At 39.8% G+C, this 27,559-nt stretch overlaps 1 protein-coding gene across 7 annotated transcripts in view; it reads right to left on the bottom strand.

Moving 5' to 3' along the window:
- The window catches only part of Nek7 (NIMA related kinase 7), a 125,826-nt gene that overhangs the window by 37,201 nt on the left and 61,066 nt on the right, over positions 1–27,559 (bottom strand). For all 7 annotated transcript variants that reach the window (XM_028773788.1, XM_028773790.1, XM_028773789.1 and 4 more), the window contains 3 exons: positions 18,500–18,640; positions 9,389–9,451; positions 7,682–7,792 (listed from right to left, as the gene is read on the bottom strand). In XM_028773788.1, coding sequence (XP_028629621.1) covers positions 7,682–7,792; positions 9,389–9,451; positions 18,500–18,640 — 315 coding nt within the window. The remainder of the gene's footprint in view (positions 1–7,681; positions 7,793–9,388; positions 9,452–18,499; positions 18,641–27,559) is intronic.

The raw sequence follows: 27,559 nt of genomic DNA, 5'->3' as shown, positions 1-27,559 counted from the left end.
CGCTGTGGCTGCTGGTAAGTTGTCCATGCTGTAGTGGACGGATCCACACCCATCTGCACAAGATCCACACTAATTGGAATCGGGGCTCTGAATACAAATAATAATAAAAGAGAACCCGAAGTTGGGAAGATGGTTTAGTGGGTCCTGGGAGAGTTGGGAGGATAGCAGAAGATGCACTAGCTAAAACTATATTCCATGCATGTGTGAAATCTTCAAACAAATAAAACTGTTTCAACTAATTGTAAATGAGTGCACAAAAGAAAAGAAATATTGTTCCCAGATTATATGTTATTATATGACAGAATCTATAAATGTAATTACACTTCCAAACCCGTTGACTTTGAGTTAAGCCAGAGGGGCATTATCCTGGGCTGGCTTCACATAGTCTGCTAAGCCCTTGCAAGAAGTCAAAGAGACTAGGACCAGAAAGACTTTTCTCCTGGCCTAGCCTTTGAAAAGGCCACGCAGCGGGAAAATGCAGGACCTATCCAACTGAACATGGCTGCTGGTCAAGAGACTTTAATCACATGGCTACAGGGGACAAAATTCCCTCACAGGGAGTGTACAAGACACACACATGCAAAAGGAAAGGCACAGAAACAACAGGAATACGACGTGAATGACCCAAGAAGACAATCTGTGTCTAAAGGCATTAGAAATACAAAAAGAGACTTAATTAACTAGTTGGAATAATGACATACTCCCATCTTAAAAGAAATAACTCATGTGAACTATGTGTATTGCATACTTTGCTGAAAATATTTTATTAAAATAGTATGGATCTCATTCCTAATCATAGTGTTGTAGGAAGACATTTGTTAGCAGATAGACTTCTGAGCTTCCCCTAAAGAGATTAACTACGTAAGGTTATATTTTGTTGTACGGATAGGCTAACAAAATACAGGTTTAAAACATATAGATATATACTTATATCTTTCTATTTGCATCGAACTGACTTTCAAATATGCATTATAAATTATTACTTGTACTTAGTAGAACAGTTCATGAAGTATATTTTGCTAAAGTAGCTATGAAAATGTAAAATGTATTATAGTGATACCATTGACAAGCGAACATAAACCAAACTCTGGTCAGCTATCTAACATAGTCTTGTTCCCTTACATCTGAGTCTGAATGACTCTATTTCTGAGATTTCAACACTGAAACAAGCATACAGGGCTTACTACACAATGGAGCACACTTCCCATCCAAAACACCGTGGCTTAACTGAACTCAAACTCTTTTCTAAAACTATTTTATTTTAGAATTGTGATTACTGCTAATGAAGAAATCTATGATGGAAAAAAAAAAAAACAACCCAGACTTCCTTTTATCCTCAAACTCATCTGGGAAGTATTTCATCTGACCACAGCCTCAGGTAGTCCTCTGTCACTAATTAGAGAAAGACTGAATATTTCAACTATAAATTGCTTAATTATATTTGTCAGTCTGCTCTAAACCAATTAATTATTTACTTGTAAGAATCTTTGATGCGACGCTATCCAGAGGTTCATCTCTGGAATAAAGACCAGGAGCTATACGTCGGTTTCTAACCCAATTAGGCTGAAGACTTGAGAGAGTGAAACGCACGCTGTGGAGCCGTGTGGTGATTTACAGTGTTGCTCACACAATGCAAGCCTGCACTGCTTCCCTTATGAAGTGTTAGGCCACTATCATGTACTTTCACAAAAGAGGCTCCTGTGTCGGTATCCTTGTACAGTGCTTATGAAATCAGGGTGTTTAGAAAACATCTTCGGAATCTTAGGATCTCCAACTGTACCCACTTCTGCAACTGCTGCATCAGAAGGCTCTCCTTTCATACAACCCATTGCTCAGTAAAGAAGCAAGTCTGGATGAGGTCTGGGTATAGAGTCCTAGGAAACTGCCAGCCTGTCAAGTACTGGCCCTGGGAACAGAGAACAGTAGCCAAGGTAATAGAAGCAACTGTTGTGTGCCATGTGGAGTTCCTGCTATTTCCCAGGCACCGGCCTAACAGAGGAAATGCTGGTGAAGAAAGGCTTCAGTCTCTGCTCAAGAGAGCATTAAGTCTCAGGCAATACCAATAAAATAATCACAATGAGATTGCATTACTATATGCTGGGGAAGGATAGCACCCCAGGAAAATAAATGTGTATGTCTGAAGACATTTAACACAAAAGCACCTTTGACATCAAAGGAAAAGGCTTGAGGAACTGGTATCTAAGTGAAGAACTCAAGGATAAAGAGACAGAAACTTAACCAGGAATGAAGAAGGGTATCCATGGCAGAAGGAAAGGCACACTTGAGACTAAGGACAAAAACCTAAGAGATGGTCAAGGAATGAACGGTCCTTGTGCAGAGTATGGGGAAAGCAGAAGCTGGATTCTACCACAGACATTTATTAAGTGACCACCGTAGATCAGGCACTGTTCCAGGACATGGATGGTTACCATGCAGAATGAGATTCTTCCCTCAGAAAGTTCATCTCCTTAACCACACAGGCTGCCAATCTACTCAACATTCACCCTCATTAAGAAATCCTTGAAGGATCTGATTGGAAACAGGATTTTCTTATTCTTCTCTGTCACCTACAGACTGATTAAAAAATATAGCTATAGAGAATGGATCCTGGGGGTGAATTAGAAAGCTCTCCATCTGTAAAAGAGACATGGCTCATTGCAAACTCTAGAAAGAAAAGGAGCAATGGAACTAAACAGGGAGAGAAAGCTGAAAAACATACAATAAAAAAAGGTTAAAACTCTGTGACAAACTGAAATAGATCAGAGAGAATCAAGTGTCAGAGAAGAGCCCTGGTCTCCAGTATGCTCTCATGCTGACTGTCTGCTTAGAAACACAGGGGCAGGCTACAGAAGATCATGAATCTGTTTCTAGGCAGAGGAGAATAACTGAGCCCAGAAGCATCAAGGACATGATCCACAGTGGATAAATACCAAAAGCCAGTTTTAAACTTAAAACTACAGGAGTCTAGGCTGGCTGGGTATGAGACTAACAGGGACCATCTCAGCACTAGGGAGGAAGCAAGGAGATCAAGAGTTCAAGATCAGACTCTGCTACATAATGAGTTTGAGATCAGCCTGCTACATGAGACCTTACCTCAACCAACCACCAACCAACCAAACAACCAACAACACCAACAAAGGCAAGAGTAAGGGACTAGCTCAGTGAACAAGAGGTTTGCAGTCAACAAAACCATTTAGCACTCGGAGAGCCAAAGAGTACTCCAAAAAAGCAACCGAAAAGCAGATCCAAATGTTACTGGGTGATCAAGAACGGGAGCTGGATACAGTGGCTGACTGTAAAAGCAGACAGAGGCAAGGCTAGTAAAGCTAATCACTATGACCCTCTTGGGTCATGCCAAATGGATAGTGGCATCCCTCCTCCTAACTGATGCCTTTTGCCCCTCTTTGCTTTTCTGCACTGTACTTACTAACCACCATCTGGCAAACCACAGACTTGACTTACTTGTCTTTTTTTTTTGTCTTCCCCACCAGAAAACAAATTTCTTGAATGAGTGAATTAATAAGGAATATGTGTATATGTCTGTATGTATATATAGACATGTAAAAGAATACTGAAACAAAAATACTTCATTGGTAACAGATGAAACCCAGAAGATGTACAATGGTTCTAGCTTAACTGGAAATGATAAGCCCTAAACTGAGAAAGCAATGAAAGGACAGAGACTCAGGTGGGGGGATGGATAGCCATCCCTCTTGTGGAACAGTAAGTTAGCAGGAGAGCAGAAGGAAAGCATGATGCCAGACACAGGTCATCGTGGCAGACCAGTGGAAAGTGAAGGTGCAATCACTTACGCATGAGGACTCTAGTCACACAGACTTTGGATAACTAAAGGCTGGGTTAGGTAGAGTACCACTCAGAGTCTTAAAGGGAATTAAAAAAAAACAAAAACAAAAACAACAACTTGGTATGTATAGAGGATCAAAAATTCAGATAGTCCCAGATAATATGTGTGCATGTATTTGTAAAGGTCTAAAAATAAGTGTACAGTGTGTACATTTCCTAGTGGATCACTATGGATTCTGTGTGTGTGTGTGTGTGTGTGTATTGTGTATATGTATGTTTTGCTTTTCAATATATTCTTTGAGATTTGACTAATTTCCTATGTTGTTTTCAGGGAAATGATGTAATATATTTGGATGTGGATGATCTGACTTGACAGTGTCTTTTTTCAAGTAGAATTTTATGTTGGATCAATGTAGTTCAATAGTACACATAGTTATGTTCCTCCCTCCCCCCATTGCTTTGCTTTTTTGATTATCTCCTCTCTTAAATACAAATAGCCTGATTGTCTTGGATTTGCTTTCTCTAGTTTGCATTCATTAATATTTTCCAGAGATAACCACCAATTCTATGTGCATAAAACTTCCCCCATGTTGTCTTCTATCTGGACACGGATTTAATTCAAGGATATATGTATGACAACATGTATGTACATGTTCTCAGGCACCTCACAATTTAATTATTACTTTCTTAGAGAAGAAGAGAAAGCTCAAGTATGAAGCCTGGTGTAGCATGTTACAACTCTACACCTGTCTGTTTCCATTATCTTGTGTACATTTATGAGATACTGTTGAGAAACAGGATGTATACATTTTAATCATAAAGACTGCCACCTTACTCTCCTGAATAGTTTATGACATTTTATAGCTCTTTTTTCTTTTTTTGAAGCAAAAAAACACCTCCATTTTTCTCTTCGTCATTAACACATGCAGGGATATGGCTTACATCTTCTTAGGACTCAGTATGTACCACCAAAGACTGTTTTTCAACCAGTACTCATAATTAGAGAATTATGTGACATTTGTTGCTATAATGTATATATAGGAGGCATGGTTTTCATCAGGACAGCTGAGACTGGAAAATTTTGATGGCAATAAAAGCTTTCTAGGTGAGGTACTGTATGACCTTGACTTACTTACTCTTCAGCAATTGAGCCAAAGCTGCCACGTCTGTAAATTGTTTTATAATACCTGTCTCATAATGTTGTTACGAGAGTGAACTCATACACACACACACACACACACACACGCACACACGCACACACGCACACATATGCACACACATATATACATACCCAGAATCCAAAGTTACCCTCTAGGAAATAAGGTCAATTATTCAAAATTTGTTACAGCTCTTATGCCAACGATATCTGACAATATGCCTTTCATGTTTTAGATCCAGAGATCTAAAAGGACTTAGGAACCTTCACCCAGAAGGCCTTGTGCCTAGACTAGATAAACACTGCCAGAATCTACAAGAAAGCAAGCATCATCCAAAGCCTATGCTCTAACACATGCAGAAGAGGGACAGAAACTCTAGGATTTTACTGAAGTACATCAAGTTACGAGGAGTTGATTGATCGCCTCTAAACAGTTTGCTACATCAAACACATCTGCAAACTTTGGTCAGAAGCCTCAAGAGAACACTGCAAGGCTACACCCATCTGCCTACAGAAGTACTGGCCATTCCACACAGAATCCTGTTGTTGTGAACCTACCTTAGAGACAGAGATTTACCCTCTTTCCCATCACACTTCCAGGTAAGTAACTAAAACAACAACAACAACAAACCCTGACACCTAAAAAGTTCAAATAGTTTTATATAAGTTGTAGTCCTCCTAAAGACAGCTTTCCTTTGCAGAAGTCTAGGTGGTCCACAAGATGTGGACATAGAACACATCCTGATTTCTCCTTAAAGCTATGACTATAAAGTTTTATTGCTCTTTAACTTGCAAAGAAATCCTTTGGCAGTTGGCAGCATAAGAACTCTAACAGAAAATCAGATAACCAGTTGGAAGTGATTCACGTCAACTATAGTGCTGGGCCAGCTCCCATAACATAATGACATTACCTTAACTTTTATTTTCCTGTGCTGGGAACTGAATTTTACTTCATTTTATACAGTGCTGTTATAACTAGAAAACTCTAGCCAACTGTGCTCATCGTACAGGGAAAGGAACTGTAAGAGTCTGAGAGACACAAGTTACAGGGGCTGACAACTTAGCCCCTCTCAGGAGCTGAGTTCTTAACTACCGAGCACCTTGGTCAGAAACAACAGTGGTGGAATGTGAGCTGTGAAGCGCTTTGGTTGAAAAGATGGTCAAGTACTTGCAGCTGAGGTTCAAAAAAATTGTACAGAGTGCCATTAAAGGAAATCACATGGATGACTGTACCTAACATACCTTTCAAAAAATACCAGCTCCGCTATTTACCAGCAATGGTACTTATGCTCCTGATGTTTACTCCTCAAGAGCCTTCTGAGGATTGAAGGAACATGTTTGGAACTCTCCTTCCAACGACTAGCAACAGATTATTCATGATTTACCAGAATCTACCTGCCCAAAGAAAGATTCAATGTACAAGCTGAGAATACCCAAACCACTAAAAAACAGAAGTTGAAACATAGCCTGCCAGGAAACCACAATCTCAAGTCCCTTTATATCCTTGCTACACTAGAAGTCTCCAGCCAGGGCACCCCAATCCCTAACTCCTAACCTCTTTCCCTCTAAGATGACGTTACTCCTCTTCAAGCCTTAATTAAGTCTCTGACAAAATGGAGGTGACAGTGGGTGATTCCTCAGCTACAGAAGGCTCTAACTACCTTTGTTTTTCTCCTTTGGTTAGTTTGGTTTGGGTCCATACTGGCCAGTTTGTCTTCCACAGTAACAGAGGCTTTCCTGGGCACAGCAAGTAAAATATAGACTATATATTGGAGCCTGTCTTGTAGATATGTCCATGCGATCACATTCTAGTCAAGGGCCTGGGACTGAATGTGAAACACAATTCTAAAAGTTGGATAAATAGTTGTAATACACTATCCCTGTGAATTATAGTTTGGAGAAAGTGGTACAGAGAGGTAATATGTGCAAGGATAAACAGGCTTTAACTTATTCTCATTCAGTGGTTTCTATTACTGCAAATGAACATAAACCCAACTAATGAACTTCTAAGAATGAACGCTCAACAGCTTTTCAGTCAGAGGTCCAAATTCTTCTCTGATGAGTCCTCTGAGAAAGAGCTCATGCTGCTCTTGGGGTTCTTTCCTTTCCATATGTATCAATGGGTGTGTACATGTGTGTGCACATGGACATGGAATGTGTGTTTGTGTAGATACTCCAGCATGGGTGTGCATGTATGTATAGAAGCCAGAGGCTAATGCCTTCCTCAATCATTCTCTTCCTTATTTTTCGAGACAGGCTCTCTCACCAAACCTAGAGTTCACCTATTCAGCTCTCTGGGTAGTCAGTGAGGTCCAGGACTCACTCTGTCTCCATCCCCAACTATACTCAACTTTTTACATGGGTTTGGGAGACCTGATCTCAGCTCCTCATCCCTGTGTGCCAAGAACTTTCAACAACTGTGCCATGTCTCCAGCCTTGGATTTCTTTCCTCCCTTCTTCCTCTGAGGTCCAAATACAAAGAACCAGGAATACTATGCTCAGAGTAACAAGCTAAAAACTTCTAACTTCAGAAAACAAGTCCCCAAGCCCACTTCCAAAGTAATTTGGGTGCATTTAGAAATATAAGCTAACTAGGGTTAACTCTGCTATGCAAGGCAACTTCATTAACCATTAGTATACTGACCACCTTGAAAGTAGCTGCCACAGCTATATATTTCATAGGCAACTCTGTCAGAAAAACAAATGAATGAACAAACTTACCTTTATCATTCTGGAGAGGTCACCAGCATCTGCTAACTCCAAAACTATGTTCAGCTCATTATCTTCAATGAATGATGCATAATATTTAATTACATTTGGATGGTTGAGTTGCTAAGGGGAAAAAAGTTGAAATTAATAATTTTAATTTGGCAATGGCAACTCATTCTTAAATTACAAATATCTTGACAGCCTATTTTTATAGTCAATTTTGAAACACATAATTATTCAAAGTAAAAGTAGATATGAATAAATTTTACTTTAATCTTTTTATTAGATATAATAGTGTACTCAAGATTTTTTTAAGTATTGCTGTGACTAGTAGGCATATAAAGGCAATATGCAAAATGAACTGAATTATTAACTGCTCAAAATGAGGCTGTCAAACAAAAACATTAAACTGTAAAAGTATCTCTTTATACTTCTACTCTTACACAAGAGTCATTTCTTTACAGCTAGACTGCTCAAAACCATAATTGACATTTACTATACAGTGTTGAAGTATAGTTTTTACATCAAGAAATATGAACATAACTCCATGAAACCAATCTATGTGAGTTGACTAAGATCATCCCTAAGGGGAAAAAAATCTCACCTTGAAGAAAAATATGTAGCAGGCCATACACATTTACAAGTTTTATGTTCAAACTTTGAACAAGTTAACACAAGGCATAACTTCTCAAAGAGAAATTCTCATTAATTCTAGGTAGTTTTCTTTGTATTTGGATTTTTTTTCCATGTTGCCCCTAATAATGCTATTTCTATTTTTAAAAGTTGTATAAATGTGCTTGTTTGTATGTGTGTGAGTGGGCGCTTATACGCACACATGTGAGTTTATGTACAACGTGTGTGAGTGTAAACGAGTGTGTGAGCATGTGCGCGAGTGTGTGTGTATGTGAGTGTGTGTGTCTGTGTATTTAGAACAGTTACTTCAAATGCGAAGAGTGGAAAAATATAGTCTTGAAATACTTTGGTTAAAACTGATACATTTTAAGAATATACACAGATGCATAAAACAGCAAGGTTTCCCTTTTCTTTAAAGAGAAGCTTTGCTTTGTAGCCCAGGCTGCCCTGGAACCTGGGTTCTGCCTGCCTTAGCCTCCTAGGGATCCTGGGATCACAAGTGTGGGCCATCTTACTTGTCAGAAAACAAATGAAAAATATAGCATATGCCAGTCTGTAAAAGAACATCACCACCAACAAAACACTGTCCTGGTGACTGGAACCTCATCACACTTACAGGTGGACAAGGAACTAAAGTGTTAACTCCTGACATGGGCTCTCGATTCACTTTGTGTAAATCTGTAAGAACAATTTAGAAAATGTTTATAAACATGAAGCACCTGAGTTAGTCCAGGTTCTCAGTATGACACATACTGACATGACAGCAATATGCACTGATATTACTTGAGCAGTAGAACAGGTTTGGATAGAACGCTCTACAAAAAACTACTCCGGTGTTTTAGGCCCATGTATCTTCTGTCTTGAAAAAGTTGACTCTATATAATATTCTGATTCAATTATTTTATCATAAATCAAAATCATGGTGTTCAAAACACACATACTCTAACTTATGCAGTGTTACTTAGAACCAGTGTGTCGCCAAGTAAGCCTTAAAAATTGTTTTACTTGGAAATTTAACATTTTGATAAATCATTTTTATCAATCTCTTCAGAAATATTTAAAAATCGCCTCTAGAACATTATTTACCTTAAGGAGATCTATTTCTTTGATACAATCAGCACGTGCTTTGGCATCCATTAAATCAAATATCTAAAAATGAAGTTCAGAATTATTTAGTAAAATAGTAACCTACATTTTTTTAGGCTAAATTCGTTATAATACTCCCTTCTCCCTTCCCTCTATACACACACACACACACACACACACACATCTATATATGTATCCACACACTCACACAGAAGAAAATTTTATTTGGATGCATTTACTGTGAAGGTCCAAAGGAGCTTTATGTGAACACAAAACAACTAAAACCTTAGATGCTTCTCCTCCAAAGGCTAGCAGCTGGGTGGGTACTGGCACTCACATTTATTACTCAAATAGCCAGGATGAAGGTGATGATCAATAGGATATTGCAATAATAATCAACATTATTATTAATGTACATAGAATAGTTAACATATACTGAGTGTATTTCATGAACCATCTAATTCCCAAGGAAAAGAATATTCCCACGCTGTAGATGGAGAAAAGGATGCTTGCAAAACTTAAGAGAACGGCAAAGGGTCACACAGGTTCTCAGCAGGGCAAGCGACATTTGCTGTTAATTATTTCACGAGCAGCCCAGCTCCACACCCCTATTCTGCTTCTACAGACGGTTCCAATGGGTCTGACTTGTAGTCTTGCTGATGACTGGTCCTTTGAAGACACAGTGGAATTTTGTATTATGTTAAATACATAAGTCTAGGTACACACAAATAAACAGTCAGACACCCTATGGTTTTGGCATGAAATTTTCAAGAAAAGAGCTTGGCTTTCTGGGATGCTATGATGCACAGAAGGAAGACAGAAAACACACACACAAAAACATATAACCAAAAGGATGTTCTTATATCTTTGAAAACAAGAAATTTCAAGGTTCTAAATATGTAAAAAAATAATTTTTTTCCTCAAATCTTAGTTCTTATACTGCAAGCTGATTAAACCTTACTCACACAACACTATTTTAATGAATGATATTTTTTAGTCAACAACTTGAATTAAATCCTACTACTTCAGTCAGGTAGATGTGCAGGTTGAAGTAGTGAGGGAATCCGAATCTTTGTAATTAGGGAAAGGATGCTAAACACCTCCCATGTATATTAGAACAGCAGTCACTAGAGGTTAAGAAGGGTTTGAGGCTGAATAACGGGTAACAAGGAACAGTTACATAACAGGTGTAGGCTCTGAATGTTCTAGAGTACATAGTGTAAGACAAAAACTATACCATAATAATTGATTATACATCTTATTTTAAGGAGGAACTAAAAGAGAGGGGCTTGTAGCTTCCCAATCTTCCCACCCCCCCCAAAAAATGGTAGTAATTATGCTAGTCTGATAACCACATATTGCACACATGTACTAAATAATCAATGTAAGCTATAAAGATTTATAATTATGTCCCAATTTAAAACATAGTAGAAATCAAATTGAGGATGTTAATTTAAAATTTAGACAAGCATAACATCCATAAACCTGCTAGACTAAATAATTAAAGCGCAGCCTGTTCTGTCTAGTGTAGTGACTCATATAGTTTTTACAATAAACATAGAATCTGGAAGAGCACAAGGCAGAAGGAAAGGAGGCGAGTGGTTGGTGGAAGGTTTTGCCTGTTGTTAAGTCACTCTCTCTAGAGGTTAAGTGGAGAAGGAATAGCTTGGCTATCAATGAGCACCAGAGTCTGGGGTGAAAACAAAACCACCATGGTTAAAATCCAGTACCCAGTGTCACCTTACTGAAGAAAAGAGGAACCTTATACACTGTTAAGTTCCAGGTAATCATCAACTACAGTCTTAAGGCAGTCTGAGATACATTGGACCCTGTCATATTTATATATCTCCAGATGAGCACCAACAGAAATGACCAATTCTTGTCTAAGATGAAGGCTGATACTGTTCTTAGAACTGCTGGTCACAGGACCTGAGATAACTGAGCCTTCTTAGAAGAGTCAGTATTCTGGGTAATCACGGAATCCCTGTGGGGAAATTGCCCAAGAGAAAGAGAAAGGAGAGTGGTGGCCTCCATGGTGAAAAAAAGGAAAACTCACAAATGCAGAGATAGAGAAATAATCTGAATAACCAATGCCTCTTAAATGGATGAATATTTTAATAATAAATGTCCAAGAGTGAGAAGCATAAGAACCTTTGAAAATCATCCACACATACCTGTATGCAGGCTATACGGAAATAATAAATATTTAGCTCAAGTTATGTTTCAGCCAATTTAGAATTGTATTTATTTTTAACTGACTTACTTTTAACTGACTCTTCAACAATATCAAACATTGTTCTTTAAACCCTGGGGAAAAATACTCATTCCTGGCGCATTTAATGTGACAATGCTTTCTGAACCAAATATATTTACAAATAGATTTAACTGGAAATTTGCGTCTTATCTTTCTTTAGTCAACATGTCAAGACATAAATAAAGGCTGAATCTTTGGAATAAGTCGTTCCCAGCACGGATTCAAAGCTGCCTAGTGATTTAATGAGCAAGGAAAGACAGAAAACAGAAAAAGATATGGGGTTCTGTAAAAAGAAAAAGACATTTTACATAACACATATGGACAGGAGGCATTTATTGATTTTCAATCCTAAGTTTCTTTGGGCTTCAAAACTTATTTTATTCTTGGTTAAAGCTGAAGTTGTTAGTTGTGGTCAAGTAAGTAATAGGTGAAAAATTCTTGTTATTCTCTGCATTGTTTTTAAAAGAGTTTATCTGTCATCTTCAAATTTTACCCAAAATTTTACCCATCAAAAGATAATATCGGGGGGCTGGTGAGATGGCTCAGCGGTTAAGAGCACTGACTGCTCTTCTAGAGGTCATGAGTTCAAATCCCAGCAACCACATGGTGGCTCACAACCATCTGCAATGAGATCTGATGCCCTCATATGGGTGTCTGAAGACAGCGACAGTGTACTTACATATAATAAATAAATAAATAAATAAATAAATAAATAAATAAATAAATCTTAAAAAAAAAGATAATACCGGTTTATCTTTAAAAAAAGAATCATCCGTGTAATTTAATAGAAACATCTCTAAAAAAGCATGTATTAAACTATTATGAAACTATACATAAAGTGTAGTAAAGATCCATATACACTCAAACACATAGATGTGTACATATGTATACAATATGCATATATATATTGAGCTAATATATACACATGTACACACACTTTCTTTAAATCTCCCACATTCAAATCATCTCCTGGCCCCTCCTAATGTGAAGAACATGAATAAATGGAGTAACTTGTCCCTGAACTGAGTGGCCTTGTCTTCCATGTGACAAATCCTCACTCCTCTTTCAGCCCTCACACTTAACTACGCCTCAACTGTTCTCCATTAACTCAATTAACTCTAACTTCCGCCTCTTTATTCAAGCTACCCAATGGCCAACCAGAACCCTCAACCTTTACTGGGTAGGGGGGCTGGGGAAGGAGAACCTTAATTCACCTTCTGCACAAAAACTTTCTACAGAGAACTATGTGGTGGGTGGGAAGCACTGAGCACAGTGAGTCTGGGACAAGCTATCCCCCAGTGCTGGAAACTTCTTAATACCCACTTCCCACCCTAGTTCACTGGCCTTCTCTCAGCATGCTGACCAACGTGCTCAGACCAGACATTAAGAGGCAGGGTTCCATTTCCTGCTCATGGATTCCATAAGAATCTGGCACATGATAAGAATGTGCCTGGGTACCTGGTTGTGTCTACAGTTAGTCCATAACTACTGAGAACTGTCTCCAGGAGGTGCCCTCTAACTTAACAGGCTTCTTAGACAGGCTAGTCTGATTTTCAGTACATCAGGGTTTCTTTCGTTTTATTTATTTATTTTTTGTCTGTTTTGTTGTTGCTGCTGTTGCTTTCTCTGTGTAGTCCTGGCTATCCTGAACTCATGCTGTAGACCAGGCTGGCCTCAAACTCAGAGCTCTACCTCCCCTGTGGCTGCCTCCTGAGTGCTGGGACTAAAGGTGTGTGCCACTACTGTCTGGCTAGGGTTTCTTTTAAATTATAAAACTGGAGAAATAATTGCATGAAACTAGGAGCACAGCAAACTTTATTTAGGGTTACCCTTTAGGATACAGCCTTATGGAGGTACATAATTCTGGAGGTGTGCAGGTGTGTACAGGTGTGCAGTTGTGTACAAGTGTGCAGCTGTGTAGAGGTGTGCAGCATCTGTGTAGAGGTGTGCAGCTGTGTAGAAGTGCATAGTTGTGTGAGGAGTGCAGTTGTGTAGAGGTGTGCAGCTGTGTAGAGGTGTGCAGCTGTGTAGAGGTATGCAGCTGTGTACAGGTGTGCAGCTGTGTACAGGTGTGCAGCTGTGTAGAGGTGTGCAGCTGTGTACAGGTGTACACAGGTTTGCAGGTGTGTAGAGGTGTGCAGCTGTGTACAGGTGTGCAGCTGTGTAGAGGTGTGCAGCTGTGTACAGGTGTGCAGCTGTGTACAGGTGTACACAGGTTTGCAGGTGTGCAGAGGTGTGCAGCTGTGTAGAGGAGTGCAGTTGTGTAGAGGTGTGCAGTTGTGTAGAGGTGCACAGCTGTGTAGAGGTGTGCAGCTGTGTACAGGTATACACAGGTTTGCAGCTGTGTAGAGGTGTGCAGTTGTGTAGAGGTGTGCAGTTGTGTAGAGGTGCACAGCTGTGTAGAGGTGTGCAGCTGTGTACAGGTGTACACAGGTTTGCAGGAGTGTAGAGGTATGCAGCTGTGTAGAAGTGTACAGCTGTGTATAGGTGTGCAGCTGTGTACAGGTGTACACAGGTTTGCAGGTGTGTAGAGGTGTGCAGCTGTGTAGAGGTGCACAGCTGTGTAGAGGTATGCAGCTGTGTACAGGTGTACACAGGTTTGCAGGAGTGTAGAGGTGTGCAGCTGTGTAGAAGTGTACAGCTGTGTATAGGTGTGCAGCTGTGTACAGGTGTACACAGGTTTGCAGGTGTGTAGAGGTGTGCAGCTGTATAGAAGTGTACAGCTGTGTAGAGGTGCACAGCTGTGTAGAGGTGTGCAGCTGTGTACAGGTGCACAAGAAGCTGTGAGAATGGGAACTGAAAAAAAACAGGAAAACCTAAAATTTTAATTGTGAGGACCAGCAGAGTTTTAAGAAACTTCTGGAGCCAGAGTAGCAGTGTCTCTGAAGATACCAATAAGAAAGCAAACGGGAAGGTCGGACAGTTAGCAATGATCATAAAACATGCTGGAGAGTGGAGACGTGCTGCTTGGCATAAATGTGTAAGAACTGTGAGTACACAGGGACCAGAACCATACACCCACTGATGTGAGAAGCTTCTAATACTGTGGTTAGAATATATCCATTAGAAATGTAAGGAATAAACTTCCAAAGAAAAGCTGCAAATTCCCAAGAAGTAACCTGAGCCCTCTATGATGAGAAACTGGAAAAATGACTAAATGAAAACAAACAAAGCCTTTAAGACTGCAGACAAATGTGAACTGTAGATTAGAAAGACAAAAAGGGACTGTACCATGACAGCATCCATTTTAAAATGTGTTAAGATAACTGACCAGGGGCTGGAGGCATGGCTCAGAGGGTTGGAGCACTGGCTGCTCTTTCAATGTCCTGAGTTCAATTCCCAGCAACCACATGGTGGCTCATATCCATCTATAATGAGATCTGGTGCCCTTTTGTGGTGTGCACGCATACATTCAGGCAGAGCACCATATACGAGAGAGAGAGAGAGAGAGAGAGAGAGAGAGAGAGAGAGAGAGAGAGAGAGAGAGAGAGAGACAGAGAGAGAGAGACCATCTTACTTTTTGCAAATGAACCATAAAGGAATGGACATGGGCTGTTTTCTGTTCTCATGTGCTTTAGGCTGCTAGATTTCTTTATAATTTGGAAAAAGCAAAAAGTTCAGTCTAGACACACCTTCCATTTGCGGATACAGGCAAAGCGGTAGGGAATAGCTGGAACTCAGCACATTGGCTCTTAAGGCCCAGAGTAAGTGAACGAAATGATGTGGGACAAATCTTTAAGGACCTTGAATGCTACTCAGGGTTCAGATGATAAAATTATAAATAGTCCATTACAAGTTTCCAAACAAGGATATTACCGAAGCAATATTTTAACATCTACACATCACATAGCCAAAGGGTTCTGGAATGATGTACACGGAGTTGGGAATAGTAATACAGTTCTTAGAATGGTGATGTGGCCTTAAAATCCAGTATTAGGATCCTCAGGAATTTTTTGAATATTTGTGTGGAAGTCTTCATAGCAGAACCTCACTTGGATAGCAACAGTCTTTTGTTGTAAGGAGACCAGAATACTTTTTAAAAATTAAGAACAGTGGTTTTCCTTGTTCAATAGGAGAGCAACCCATCATAGAACTCAATAACATGTCTGAGATGCAAGTATATTTCTCCTCATAAAGCCTTGAAGCTTTGCTCCCTAATTAGATAAGCTGGGCACAGCTTATGGCATCATCTGCCTCTTCAGCACAAGGTTATGTTTAAACTAGGAGACAGCACAGAATCAACAATTAAACAAGAGGCAACCTCATAGCCTCCCACAGCACCCAAAGCACACAGTGCAAACCGGGGGCAGCCAGACTCAGACATAGGAGGCTGGACAGAAATGTAACTGGGCATGCTAAGTCATCCTCCACCTTCCAAACTACAAAGAGCAAAGCACAGGCACAGACACAGAGCTCAGATGCTACTGTAAGAATCTAGAAAGCTTTTACATCTTCCCAATAGCCCCACCCCCTTCATTCCTCCCATTTCTACTAACAAGGCTCTGTAATTAAAAACTAATCACAGGAGAGAGCTAGCTTCCTTTTCTACACTTACTGTCAGTGGAAACCAAGAAGAGAGCCAAGAAATACCCTAAATCGTATCCCTTGGCCTCCATCACCTTTGGTGAATAGTAAGGTCTTCTCTCCATGAGGTACTGAGGGAGGAATTTTTAACTACAGCTTGAGAACTGCAAACCAAGAGGATGGCCCCACCTAAGGATCTGTATCGAGTCTTTATTTGTCTGTGTCACAAATTCCTCTTCCTGGTTTCAACCTCTCCCATTTATAGCCTGGCTTAAACTCTAACAGCTCAGACTGACATCTCTATTCTGCAAAGTCTTATTTAACAGGAGTCCATGCCACAGGGTGTAACACACAATTGTTTTTAAGCATTCTTGGCCCTTGGTAGTCAGTCATACAGTGGAACTTTAATAGAGTTTTTATATGAATTAACATCTTTCGTAGAGGAATAGTCTTTCCCCCGAGTCGTGTGTTTCCTAAACACTGACATCTTTATTCTAGATCACATCCACCCTCTTGCTTCAACCTTATGCTGCCAAGAAAAAATAAACTAGTCCAACTTTGGAAAACAACCCAGAACTAACTTGTGGTACACAAGCATGCTCTATGGACTACCTCTTCTACTTTTAGGCATAAATGAAAAAAAAATCCTTGCATATGCATACTAGGTAGAAAAAAAAAAAAAAACAAACACAAGAATATCATGCAAGTGTTTGACCAGCAAATAACTGTAAGCATCCTCAACAGCCACTAAATTTATAGTATGGATACTTTTGAAGAATGAGTAAAAGGTACAAGTAAAAGATATTTTAATGTTTATTTCATAAGCTAAGTATTTGCTATAAGGACATTATAAACAGATATTTATCATCTAAACATATGTCACATCATTCTTTCATTTAAAATGTAATATATATATTTTTAAATGCTAGGGATCAAACTGTCTCACACATTCTAGGTAAGCACTCTCCCCTCTGAGCTATCTATGCCCAACACTAATATTTCCATTCTTGAAATATGAATGGAAACTTTGTTTCCATAATGGCTATGACTAGCCTATGGCTGGCACGAAAGGCTAAGTGTTTTCCAGGCTGAGGATAGGCATTAGGAGAAACTTGGCAAGGCTCTGGAAAGTGGGTGTGCCTGGGAATTATCCATGTTCAACGGAACTAGAATACCATGGTTAGGCCCAGACTTAAAAGAGGAGCTGAAAGATGATTGACAAGTTTAAAAAGAATGAAACTGGCCAAGCAAACTGATTCTGGGACACTAACACAGCACAGAGACTTAAAATCACAGGCTAATCGTCTTATTTCCTCTCCAACACTTTCCCCAAGGAAGTAAGATCCACCACCATTCTCCCTTCCTGCCGTGGGGAATGTAACTGGACTGCCATCCACTGACTTCAGGCAACGTGTTTTATGAACCAATTGCTTCTTTTTGACACCAAATAGATGCAGAGCTTCAGTTGAGACATTCTATTTCAATGTCTAGTGAATGACAACTCAGCTCTTCCTCTTAAGAGCTGCCACCACTCCAGTCCTTGTTGGTTATGGGGGAATAGCTGTCAGCATATTAAAGCCTGAGAGTAGTGTTAAAACTGAACGTTAATTTTGAGGTTTTTGTTTTTTGGGTTTTTTTTTTGCTATGTATAGTAATCCTAAATTCTACACCTAAAGGTCTAGGCCTACAAGTGACTTCTCATGTTTACAAGCTTTAGATGTGCAAGCCTTGTTGCTTGATTTAAAACTATTGGTTAAATAAAATTGGCTACAGCCAATTGCTGGACAGATTAGAGGTAGGAGGGTTTGAAGTGATGTGGTTGGGGGAGGAGAGACTCAGGAAGAGGGAGAAGAACAGGAGAGAGGTGGAAGCCGCCCTGAGGGGAGAGGAACCATGAGCACATAGCCAAGAGAAACAGCGTGTATTTGGGTATACCATGGGGAGATTGGCAAACCAAAAGTTAGATTAGATTAGGGGTGACCACCCAGTAATTGTCAAGCCAAATAAAATAACTATAGTCTGAGTCTCGTTTATTTGTAAGCTAGTCAGGGATAAGCATACACGGATTGTACTTCACATTAGTGTCTGTGCACTAGAGACACATATATACAATAAGAACAAGCCAGATTTAGCCTGGGCCTTGTGCAGAGATGACATGGAAAACTTAATTTCTACCTCGCATTACCTCCAAAATCAGCTTTTAAAATACAATGTTCTTTCTTAGGATTCTCAAACCATAGTTCCATGACCCAAATCATTTCAAAAATTGTTTTCCTATCTAATTTTTAGACACCACAATTTCACATTAACTTATACAGTTAAAATCATCTTACCTGCACTTTTTTTAAAGCTACTGGAACTCCATCCAGGAGACAGGATGCTCTATAAACTTCACTAAATTGTCCACGACCAATTTTCTTTTCTATTCGGAAGTTGGCCAAAGTATTATAGCCCATATCGGGTCGTAATGCCTTCTGCAATTAAAAATAATACAAAAAAGTTTCAATCACACAATATACACAAAGACATATGACTTAAGTAGATGAAGATACGGTATACATGGTAGATCCTACCTACAGTAAAGTGCAAACATCCCACACCAACAGTATTTGAGTTCATTGAGAATATAGAAGGCAATTGAAGATACAACTTCAGTCCTGGGGGAAACTTACAAGGTAGGGGTTGTGGAGGGCAGGAATTAGAGTGGAATATATATAGCATTTAAGAAGGAGAAGGCTAATTAGGCCCTGAAGTCACAGACTTTTAATCCAGCACTCAGAAGGCAGAGGGAGGCAGATCTCTGAGTTTGAGCCTGGTCTACAGAGTAAGTTCCAGGACACCCAGGGGTACACAGAGAAACCCTGTCCCAATAAAAACAAAACAAACAGAAGAATGAGAAGGCTGAAAAAAAAACATAATAAATCAAGGAAAGAGAATGACAGAGGGGGAGAAGGATTTTGAAATTTTAGGTAAGAATTTTCTGCAATTTGACTTTAGTTCACATACTATAGGCCAGACTCAACCAATCTTTGGTCCTTACCCTCTAAAAGAATCTTTGAGTTGAAATGGACACTGTTTCCCCAGCACCCCACACACATATAATCACCTATTCCAATCTGTCCACTAATACATGTAACAATTTTAAATTCCTGATAGTATTTTAGCTTCTGGAAATTAAATGAACTAGCTGAATTCATAAATAAGTGAATTAATAAATAAATATTGCCTGTGGCAAGAAGTTCACCATTACATTATTATATTTTATTATCTTTGTGAAAGATATCATTTCATTCTTTTTTAATTGGCCATTCTTTTTAAGTTATTTTTTTCTCATACACTATATTTCAGTCATACTTTTCCCCTTCCCTCAGGTCCTCAGATTCTCCCTTCACTAATCCAACTTGATGTTCTCCTACTTTCTCATTCTCATAAAAAACAACCAAAAAGAAAACAAAACAAAATCCCCAAAGACAAAACAACTACCAAACCATAACAACAACAGCAACACATACACAAAATAACCATGAAGTCCGTTTTGTGTTGGCCAACCACTCCAGAGCCTGCCCTGGAATGCGGCTCATTCCACTGAGGAAAACAGATGGCCTCTCTCTTAGCAGCCACTAATTGCAAATAGCCTCTTGGTTAGAGGTAAAATAATTCCATTCTAAACTTTTTTTTTTTTTACTACTGCTAGTCAGCCCAAAAGCAGAATAATCAGAACTGTTTTCCGCTCTCAAACAGCTTGCTGAAACTGCAGTGAGAGAGGCAACCATGGTATCAGGGAGACACACAGTGACAAGGGAGGCCCAAGAAAAACCCCACTTACAAAATGTAACCATTCTTGCCCCTCTTTTGTTGATTTGGGACTCTACAGTGATAGACACTAATACAACTCAACTCATGGACACAGTCACCTGGACAACTAGTTACAATAAAACTAAGCTTTAGTGGAACACCCACTGCCTTCAGATGTTGACAACTGTCCAGCTTATTATCCATAGTCATAGAATACTCCTATGAGCTTCCTGTTAGTAACTCTACCTCTATATGACATAAAATGGTCTGTTCACTAATCATATGCCCTTCGGGGCAGTGAGAGAGCTTCCTATTTGGGGGGGTGGAGTTTACAAGACTCCTAAATCACTGGTAAGTACACACTTCCACCGGTCTCATACCTTAGTACTTGCTATAACTATGAGCTCAAGTCTGGAAAACACAGCATTCCAGTGGCCCTGCCTAGTCACCCTCTAATGATCTGCACATTACAGACCTCTTAATGTATCCAAAGATGGCACCCACTCATAAATAAATTACATCCAACTCGAGCTCTTAGTTCGTGAAATGAACTTTGGGTAAGGCTGACAGTGCCATGTCCTGGGCTTATGCAAGAGTCTCTCTTGATATATGAGCAGTACAGTGACTCCTAGCCTTTACACTTTATCTTGCTAATTGCATCTCATTTATTATACTGAAGGAAACTGTAAAATCCTGCTATAGAATTCCATGACATTAACCCACTCTTTCTCAAAATGGGGTGGGGGATAATTTGCTAACTGTACGTTGCTCTTTCTGAAAACCCAACTCTTCTGTTTTTAAACACCATTTTTGGGCAGGGGAGATGGCTCATTAGATAAAAATGCTTGCCACAGACTCTAACTGGGTTTGATCCCAGGAACCTATATGGTGAATGGAGAAGAGCTGATAACCTCAGGTTGGCCTCTGACTTCTGCAAATGCACTGTGACATGAACACTCACATACATACAAAATAAATTTAACATATAATAAAAATATTTTAAATAAAATATTATATCAAAGACCATAGGATACGTTGTCATGATAATAAAATAATAATATCTACTACAACCATAACAGACGTTCCATTGTTGTGCCTATTGAGTAACTGTTCCTACACATTAGAGGTTTATATCTCCTCTAATTCAGTTTTCGTGACAATCATTGTAGTTCTTATCAAAACCCACCTGCAGGACCTGATTCCCAAATATACAGCTCATGCTACGCTGCCATGAGCACCACAAGAGTCCCCTATGATGAGACGCCACACTATGCAGCTCGACTCAGGAAAATTCGAGATATTTCCAATTTCACATTTATTGAAACTGTTAAAAAATAAAACTTTAAACGTCTATTGTAAGAAAATATACACAAATCAAAGTTAGAAAACTGTCAAGACTGCTTGTTTATAAAATTCTTATTGTAATCCCTGAATTTAAAATGTCATCTAAGACAACATGGCACATATTTAACTATGGAAATATGTAAAAGTATCCGTTTCAGATACATTCAATGGATACCAATGGTTTTAAAACATCTAAGCTTTCAAAAAGCCTCAGTAAAAGAGTAAGTTACTGATGAGGGCACTCTTCTAAGACTTCGGCCACCTTCTTCACCCTGTACCCTTGCACTGTAAGCTAACTTCCAGTAAACATGGCACTGTCATACGGTCTCACTAGTGCAACCTCTAATGAACTGAATGTGAAAGACCTATTAATGCATGCATGTGCATGGAAGCACATGTGCATGCACACACACACGCAGCACACACACACACACATGCATGCATGTGTGGGCGTGCACACAGACAGTCTGCAGCATCCGAGAAATGCAGTTCCCTCTTTCATACACACAGAAATCATTCATTCTTTTGATGAAATCTCGCCAATCTCAGCCGAAAAATATAGCTTCATTACCAGGAACATCACCATTTAATCCATACACTTTAAATCTGACTGGCAATCCTATCTTCTGTCCGCACAATAACTTGACAAATATTAGCATGAATTGCTAAGGCAGTGTGACAACCACATGCTGAGAGCAAAGTCTCACTAATGTGTTTTGGCATGCAGGTTTGTAATCACACATTTACATATGCAATGACCTACATTTGCATGTCAGATCACACACTGACTTGGTTTATTAAGACTGGGCACCTCCCTGTGCTTGGCGGCCAGAGTGGCTAGAGAGGGCCAGAGGGCGGTGTTTTTTGGCAGTTGAGGGATGAACTGCCACCGAGGATTAGGTTGATATGGCTTGAGCATTAGACACTTCATTAGACGTAATCTGTTTAACAGTGGGCAGTGTATGTAAACTTCACAGCCCATTTGCGGCACCTTCCTCCCCCCATGGCCTTTCTTCAAAGGGCAGTGTGGGTGAGTGACAAGCTGTCTCATCTGCTCCCATGTCCTGTCACGGAGTGAAGAGGTGGAGAGCTGACATGAGAAGGGACATAGCTGCACATCTCCAACCACCCTTGGGTCTCACCACCTCACTGCAATTGTGTAAAAATAAGCTTGTGTGAGATGCGGTCCTCTAGGAGAGCATCAGACAGGTTAGTACTGCACTCGGGTGATGATCACATGACCGTGTATTCAGTGACGTGCTTCATTTTGATGAATTAGATGCCACTGCCAATCAAATCGTATTACTGCTTTAAAACATGATATTAAGCGAGTCCCACTAAAGGGTTATTTTTAGGAGTTATCTCCTTCTTGAACAATGTCCAACTACCCATCTCAACAAGCTAAATTAATAGGTAAGTATGTATCCTGTACATGTGTGCCTGTTAAACTGTAGTAGGAATAACAATGAGACTAAAACCAGTAGGAATTAGAAACTAGGTGAAATCATTTACACTGATGCTTACACTGACTTGGCTCCTCTAGAAGGAAAATAGGCTCTTCCTCTCTCCTAAGGTACAGAAAATGGCATCTGAGAGGCATCCACTTAAAAGGTTTTCAATTTTGATCAGGGTAAAACTACAGGATGGCTTATGTGGGAGCCTTTAAAGTCACCTGTGTATCCTGGCCATGGGCCCCACCCATGGACCAGAAGCTCTGGCCTCCCTACGGTGGTACGCTTGCCTGTCCCACACCTGAATAACTTCTTCACGTGTGGCAAACCACAGCTGTCTCTGCAACTTAATTCCATCCGTTAACCTCTGTAAGATGACTACCCTCCACTCTCTGACGCACCTTTATTTCCTGGGCCCTGTTTTAGTGTCTCCAAAGCAAATGAAGCAGCCAGCTGTCCTGACAGCCGCCAGTCAGCTCCATAGTTACCTCTACAAACTCAAGCCCTACACTGATTTCTAGGTTCTCAACCTGTGGGCCATGACCCCTTTGGAAGAGGGGGTCACACATCAAGATATCTTGTGTATCATTTACATTATGATTCATAACAGTAACAAATTACAGTTATGAAGTAGCAATGAAATAAATTTATGGTGGGGGTTCGCTGCAACATGAGGAACTGTATTAAAGGGCCATAGCCTTAGGAAGGTTGAGAACCACTGTTGTAGATCATACTGAGTTTTGGTTATTTATTTACACATATGCAGTTCTCTCGCTATTCATTCATCTTTCAAAAGTGAAGACAAAAACCAAGTTCTTAGTTTAACACTAGAGGCCAAGAAGAAGAAAAATATTTACTAAGAGAAAGCACTGGAAAATTTTGAGTGAATGTAGAGCATCAAGCACACGGGACATGGTCGTGATTTAAGGCAGGTTCTAGCCACTGCTTAGCATAGACGGCAGGGTCCTGTGATGAAAAAGAATACCAGACTTGCAAGCCTCTGCCTTTCACAGTCCCACAATAAAGAGTCCAAGAAATTTCCTTTCATCCTATCTATTAATGAAGACTTTAATGGTGGTCCCTGTTGGGGTAATGAGAGGAACACTGAACACTACACTTCAAACCAACCTTGCTGGAAAGCTTGGCTAGCCACAAGAGTCCACCATGTTTTCACAGACCTCACTGGGAAAGGTTCTGGAGCTGGTAGCAGGGCCTAAGCTCAAATCCTAGTTTCCGGTTTCATTCTAAGCCCATGTTCATCTCAGGTGTTCATCTCAATTGTTAACTTGCAGGACCTGGAATCATCTGGGAAGGGAATCTCAGTGAGAGAGGTCTAGGCGATTCTGTACTTCAGGCATTCCTATAAGGGCTTATATCATTGGGTTAACTGAGGCGGGGCATCCCACTCTGACTGTGAACAGCACATCATGAGTTGGGCCCTGGGATGAAGGAAAAGGCAAATGGGAGATCAAGAAGAAAAAGAAGATAAGGGTCTGTTTAACTATGATGCCATGTGACTATCTCCTTCCAGTTTCTGCCATAACAGGAAGGTGGGACTGTGAACAAAATAATCCCACTGTCCCTTAAGTTCCTCTTGTCAGAGTATTTTCTCATTGCACCAGAAAAGAAACTAAGACAGCAAGCCAACCAGATCTGTTTTCCACTTCTTGTTAAAGAGGTGAGATCCAACCTCAAAGAATTGCACACGGATGAGCAATTGAACACAGGGCACGTAGAGGAGAACCCAGCATCTCACCAGGGCCAGGATCATTTGAGACTCTCCCTTCCCCGGTGCAGCACCTGTCTCACGCTACTGTGCGTTCACAGATCCTCCCTGTGAACTCATGCATGGTAGCTGTCAAGACCACCTTGCTTCTTCCTTCTGCATCTGTACTTCCCATTATCTTTCTTTCCCTAGGAAAATGGAGTCAATCTGTTTCCACACTCCACACATACCAACAGCATACTCAGGTGGTGTTCTGAGCACCTCCCAGTTCAGTGTTGGGTCTTACAATTGGAATATTCATTACCATGTAATCTATCCTGATTGATGAATGAAAACAGCCAAGCCCCTTAGATGCAAGACTACATGGACAGCAACGCAGCACATGTAACTGTAGTCACTCTCCCTAAAATCCTTTTAACACTTGCTGTGATGAATCTTTTAATACATAAAAATGTATAAAAATCTCTTAAACTCTCTGGTGGTACTTAGGTTATATGGTTGGAGTATACTTACAACAGTTAGAAATCATGGTCATGGGCCATAAACAGAGCCTTGCATGCTCTCCATGACAAATGACACAGAGATGTCACACAGCCAGTACATAGGGTCTTCTAAAACTGTCCCATGTAGTATTTTCAAACAATCATTTTTGGAAGAAACTTAGACTATAATTAACATGAGTAGCCCATCCATGCCTACAGAAAGTGCTTCTCAATATCACTTTATTTGTAAGCAACATCCACAGCCCCTTACTTAATGGGCAAAATGAAACTTGATTTTGGAAGCACTTAAGAGTATTATTTTTACTGGAATTTATTAATTTACCTCCCCCTTCCTCTGGCCTCATTGTGTGTGTGTGTGTGTATCTGTGTGTGTGTCTGTCTGTGTGTGTGTGTGTGTGTGTATACATTTACTCAGTGGCTATCCTCTGAAAGAATTCTTAGATCTCAGAAACTCATGTTCAAAATCATACTCGGCAACTATGAAATGAAACACCCGAGTGAATGAATCTTTGCCATGTTAAATGCTCTGAGCTCTTGTTGAGGCGCGTCTTGCAGAGCTGAGACACTCACTTAATATCTTGTTAACTACAGTAATTACAATGATCTTCCCTCCTTAAGCTGTGTTTCCTTCACGCAGATACTTTTCACTTCTGAAATAAAATGTATTCTGTAGGACACTGGCTCTTTTTAAAATAATAACTTTATATGATTAAGTTAATTTCTTTAATTTGCTTTAAAATTTGAAGGCAAGGACATGTACTGAGCAATAGATAATCCAGGGAAACATGATAATGATAATTCTCTATGGAGACATTAGAAGAGTCACAGCACGGACTCAATAAACTCCCTAGAGAGAAAATTATGTCCTGATATTCCTTGAGGTATAAGCGATGATCTACCACACAAGCCAGTACTAATTGCAATATTTAACGCCATTAATAAGGTTTTTATCATTATTGCAAACTCCTCTTATTGATTCTCGTTTTACTACTTGCCTAAAGCAATGGATTGGTTTAGATTTTATATTAATGCTGTCAAACATCTCCTAAGACTAAAAGAACAAAACACTGAAAGTCCACCAATTTCACTTTGCAGTGATATTTACGCTGTCATCTGTCATTGTTTTTTTAAGGCACACTGCTTACCTCTCAACCACACAAGTCAGACACCTCTTCTGACATATTGAACATGACACTAATATATATTATTTCTCACAGACCTCATTAGAAACCAGAAGAGAAAAATAAAATGCCATGCATACCATCAACGCCTATTTGTGTTTCTTCTTATTTGAAAAAGTATCTGCCTAAAATTTCTTTATTTTAAAAGCAACCCATCCCTAAAAGTCTTCTACATACACTAGACTTAACATCAGGTTTTAAAGGTATGTCGTTTATTACTCAGTAAATTTTGAAATCTAAAGGAGGAAATTCAGCAAAGAACAGTGAAATGACTGACAGATACATCCAATATATAACTTAGTGTTCTAAAACATGGCATTTGGAGTATATGGTCATTATCAATTATATTACCCACTGTAATAATTACCATATCTACATGAAAGAATGAAAAATATTGTATCTTTCTCAAGTTATCATGAGCAAGATAATTGAAGCCATTGGCACCCCCATCTCCCTGACTTTGGCAGCTACATCTGATAAAACAAAACACAGACGAAAAAGCCCATAATACAAGCAAACTCGGAACAAAACAGATTGTCTTTGAGACTCCTCATTTATCCCACGGATATTAAACAATAAAGAACTGGTAATACTGACATTAAAAAGGCAGGGCATACATGGCACTATATGGTATTTATTCTGTATATTTACATACTACGAAAAGAAATAATCTAGGTTTGTGTGGGTGACGATGAGTCACGGTTACTTTACATTACACAACGGAGGGATCATTCTGCTGAGCATAAAACATTTATACTGAGATTAACAGACATAAAAGGAGTCTAGAGGTAGAATTCAGTAGCAGAGGACTAGGTTAGCATGTTAGCAGGATTTGGTCCTCAGCACTAGAAAGCAAAACAAAAAGAATAAGTTTGATGTGTTCAAGAAACAGCAAGCAATAGAGCAGGGCTGTGCAGGGTGCAGGGTGGAGAGCAGGGGTTTGGGTGGGGGGCTGTTAAGAAACAAACTCTTAGGAAGACCAAGTGAGGGTGATTCGGTCCTTCTTAGAAGGAGCAACAAAATACTCAAGGGAGCAAATATGGAGACAAAGTGAGGGACAGAAACTGAAGGAGGGGCCGTCTCAAGACCACTCCACCTGAGTATCTATCCCATGTGCAATCACCAAAGGTAGATGCTGATGTGGAAGACAGGAAGTGCATGCTGATAAGAGCCTGATATGGATATCTCCTCAGAGGCCTTCAAGAGTCAGACATATTCAGAGGCAGATGCTCACAACTAGCCATTGAACTGATCATGGGGTTCTCAATAGAGGAGTTAGAGTGAAGACTGAAGGAGCTGAAAGGATTTTCGGCACCATGAGGAGAGCAACAATACCAACCAACCACAGCTCCCAGGGTCTAAACCACCAGCCTGGGAGCACTTAGGGGGGGAT

Source organism: Grammomys surdaster, unplaced genomic scaffold, assembly GCF_004785775.1.
Source record: "Grammomys surdaster isolate TR1022 unplaced genomic scaffold, NIH_TR_1.0 234, whole genome shotgun sequence".
In the NCBI taxonomy this organism is placed as follows: domain Eukaryota; kingdom Metazoa; phylum Chordata; class Mammalia; order Rodentia; family Muridae; genus Grammomys; species Grammomys surdaster.
The sequence above is the reverse complement of the archived record's forward strand: the minus strand, read 5'-3'. Positions and strand labels throughout refer to the sequence as shown.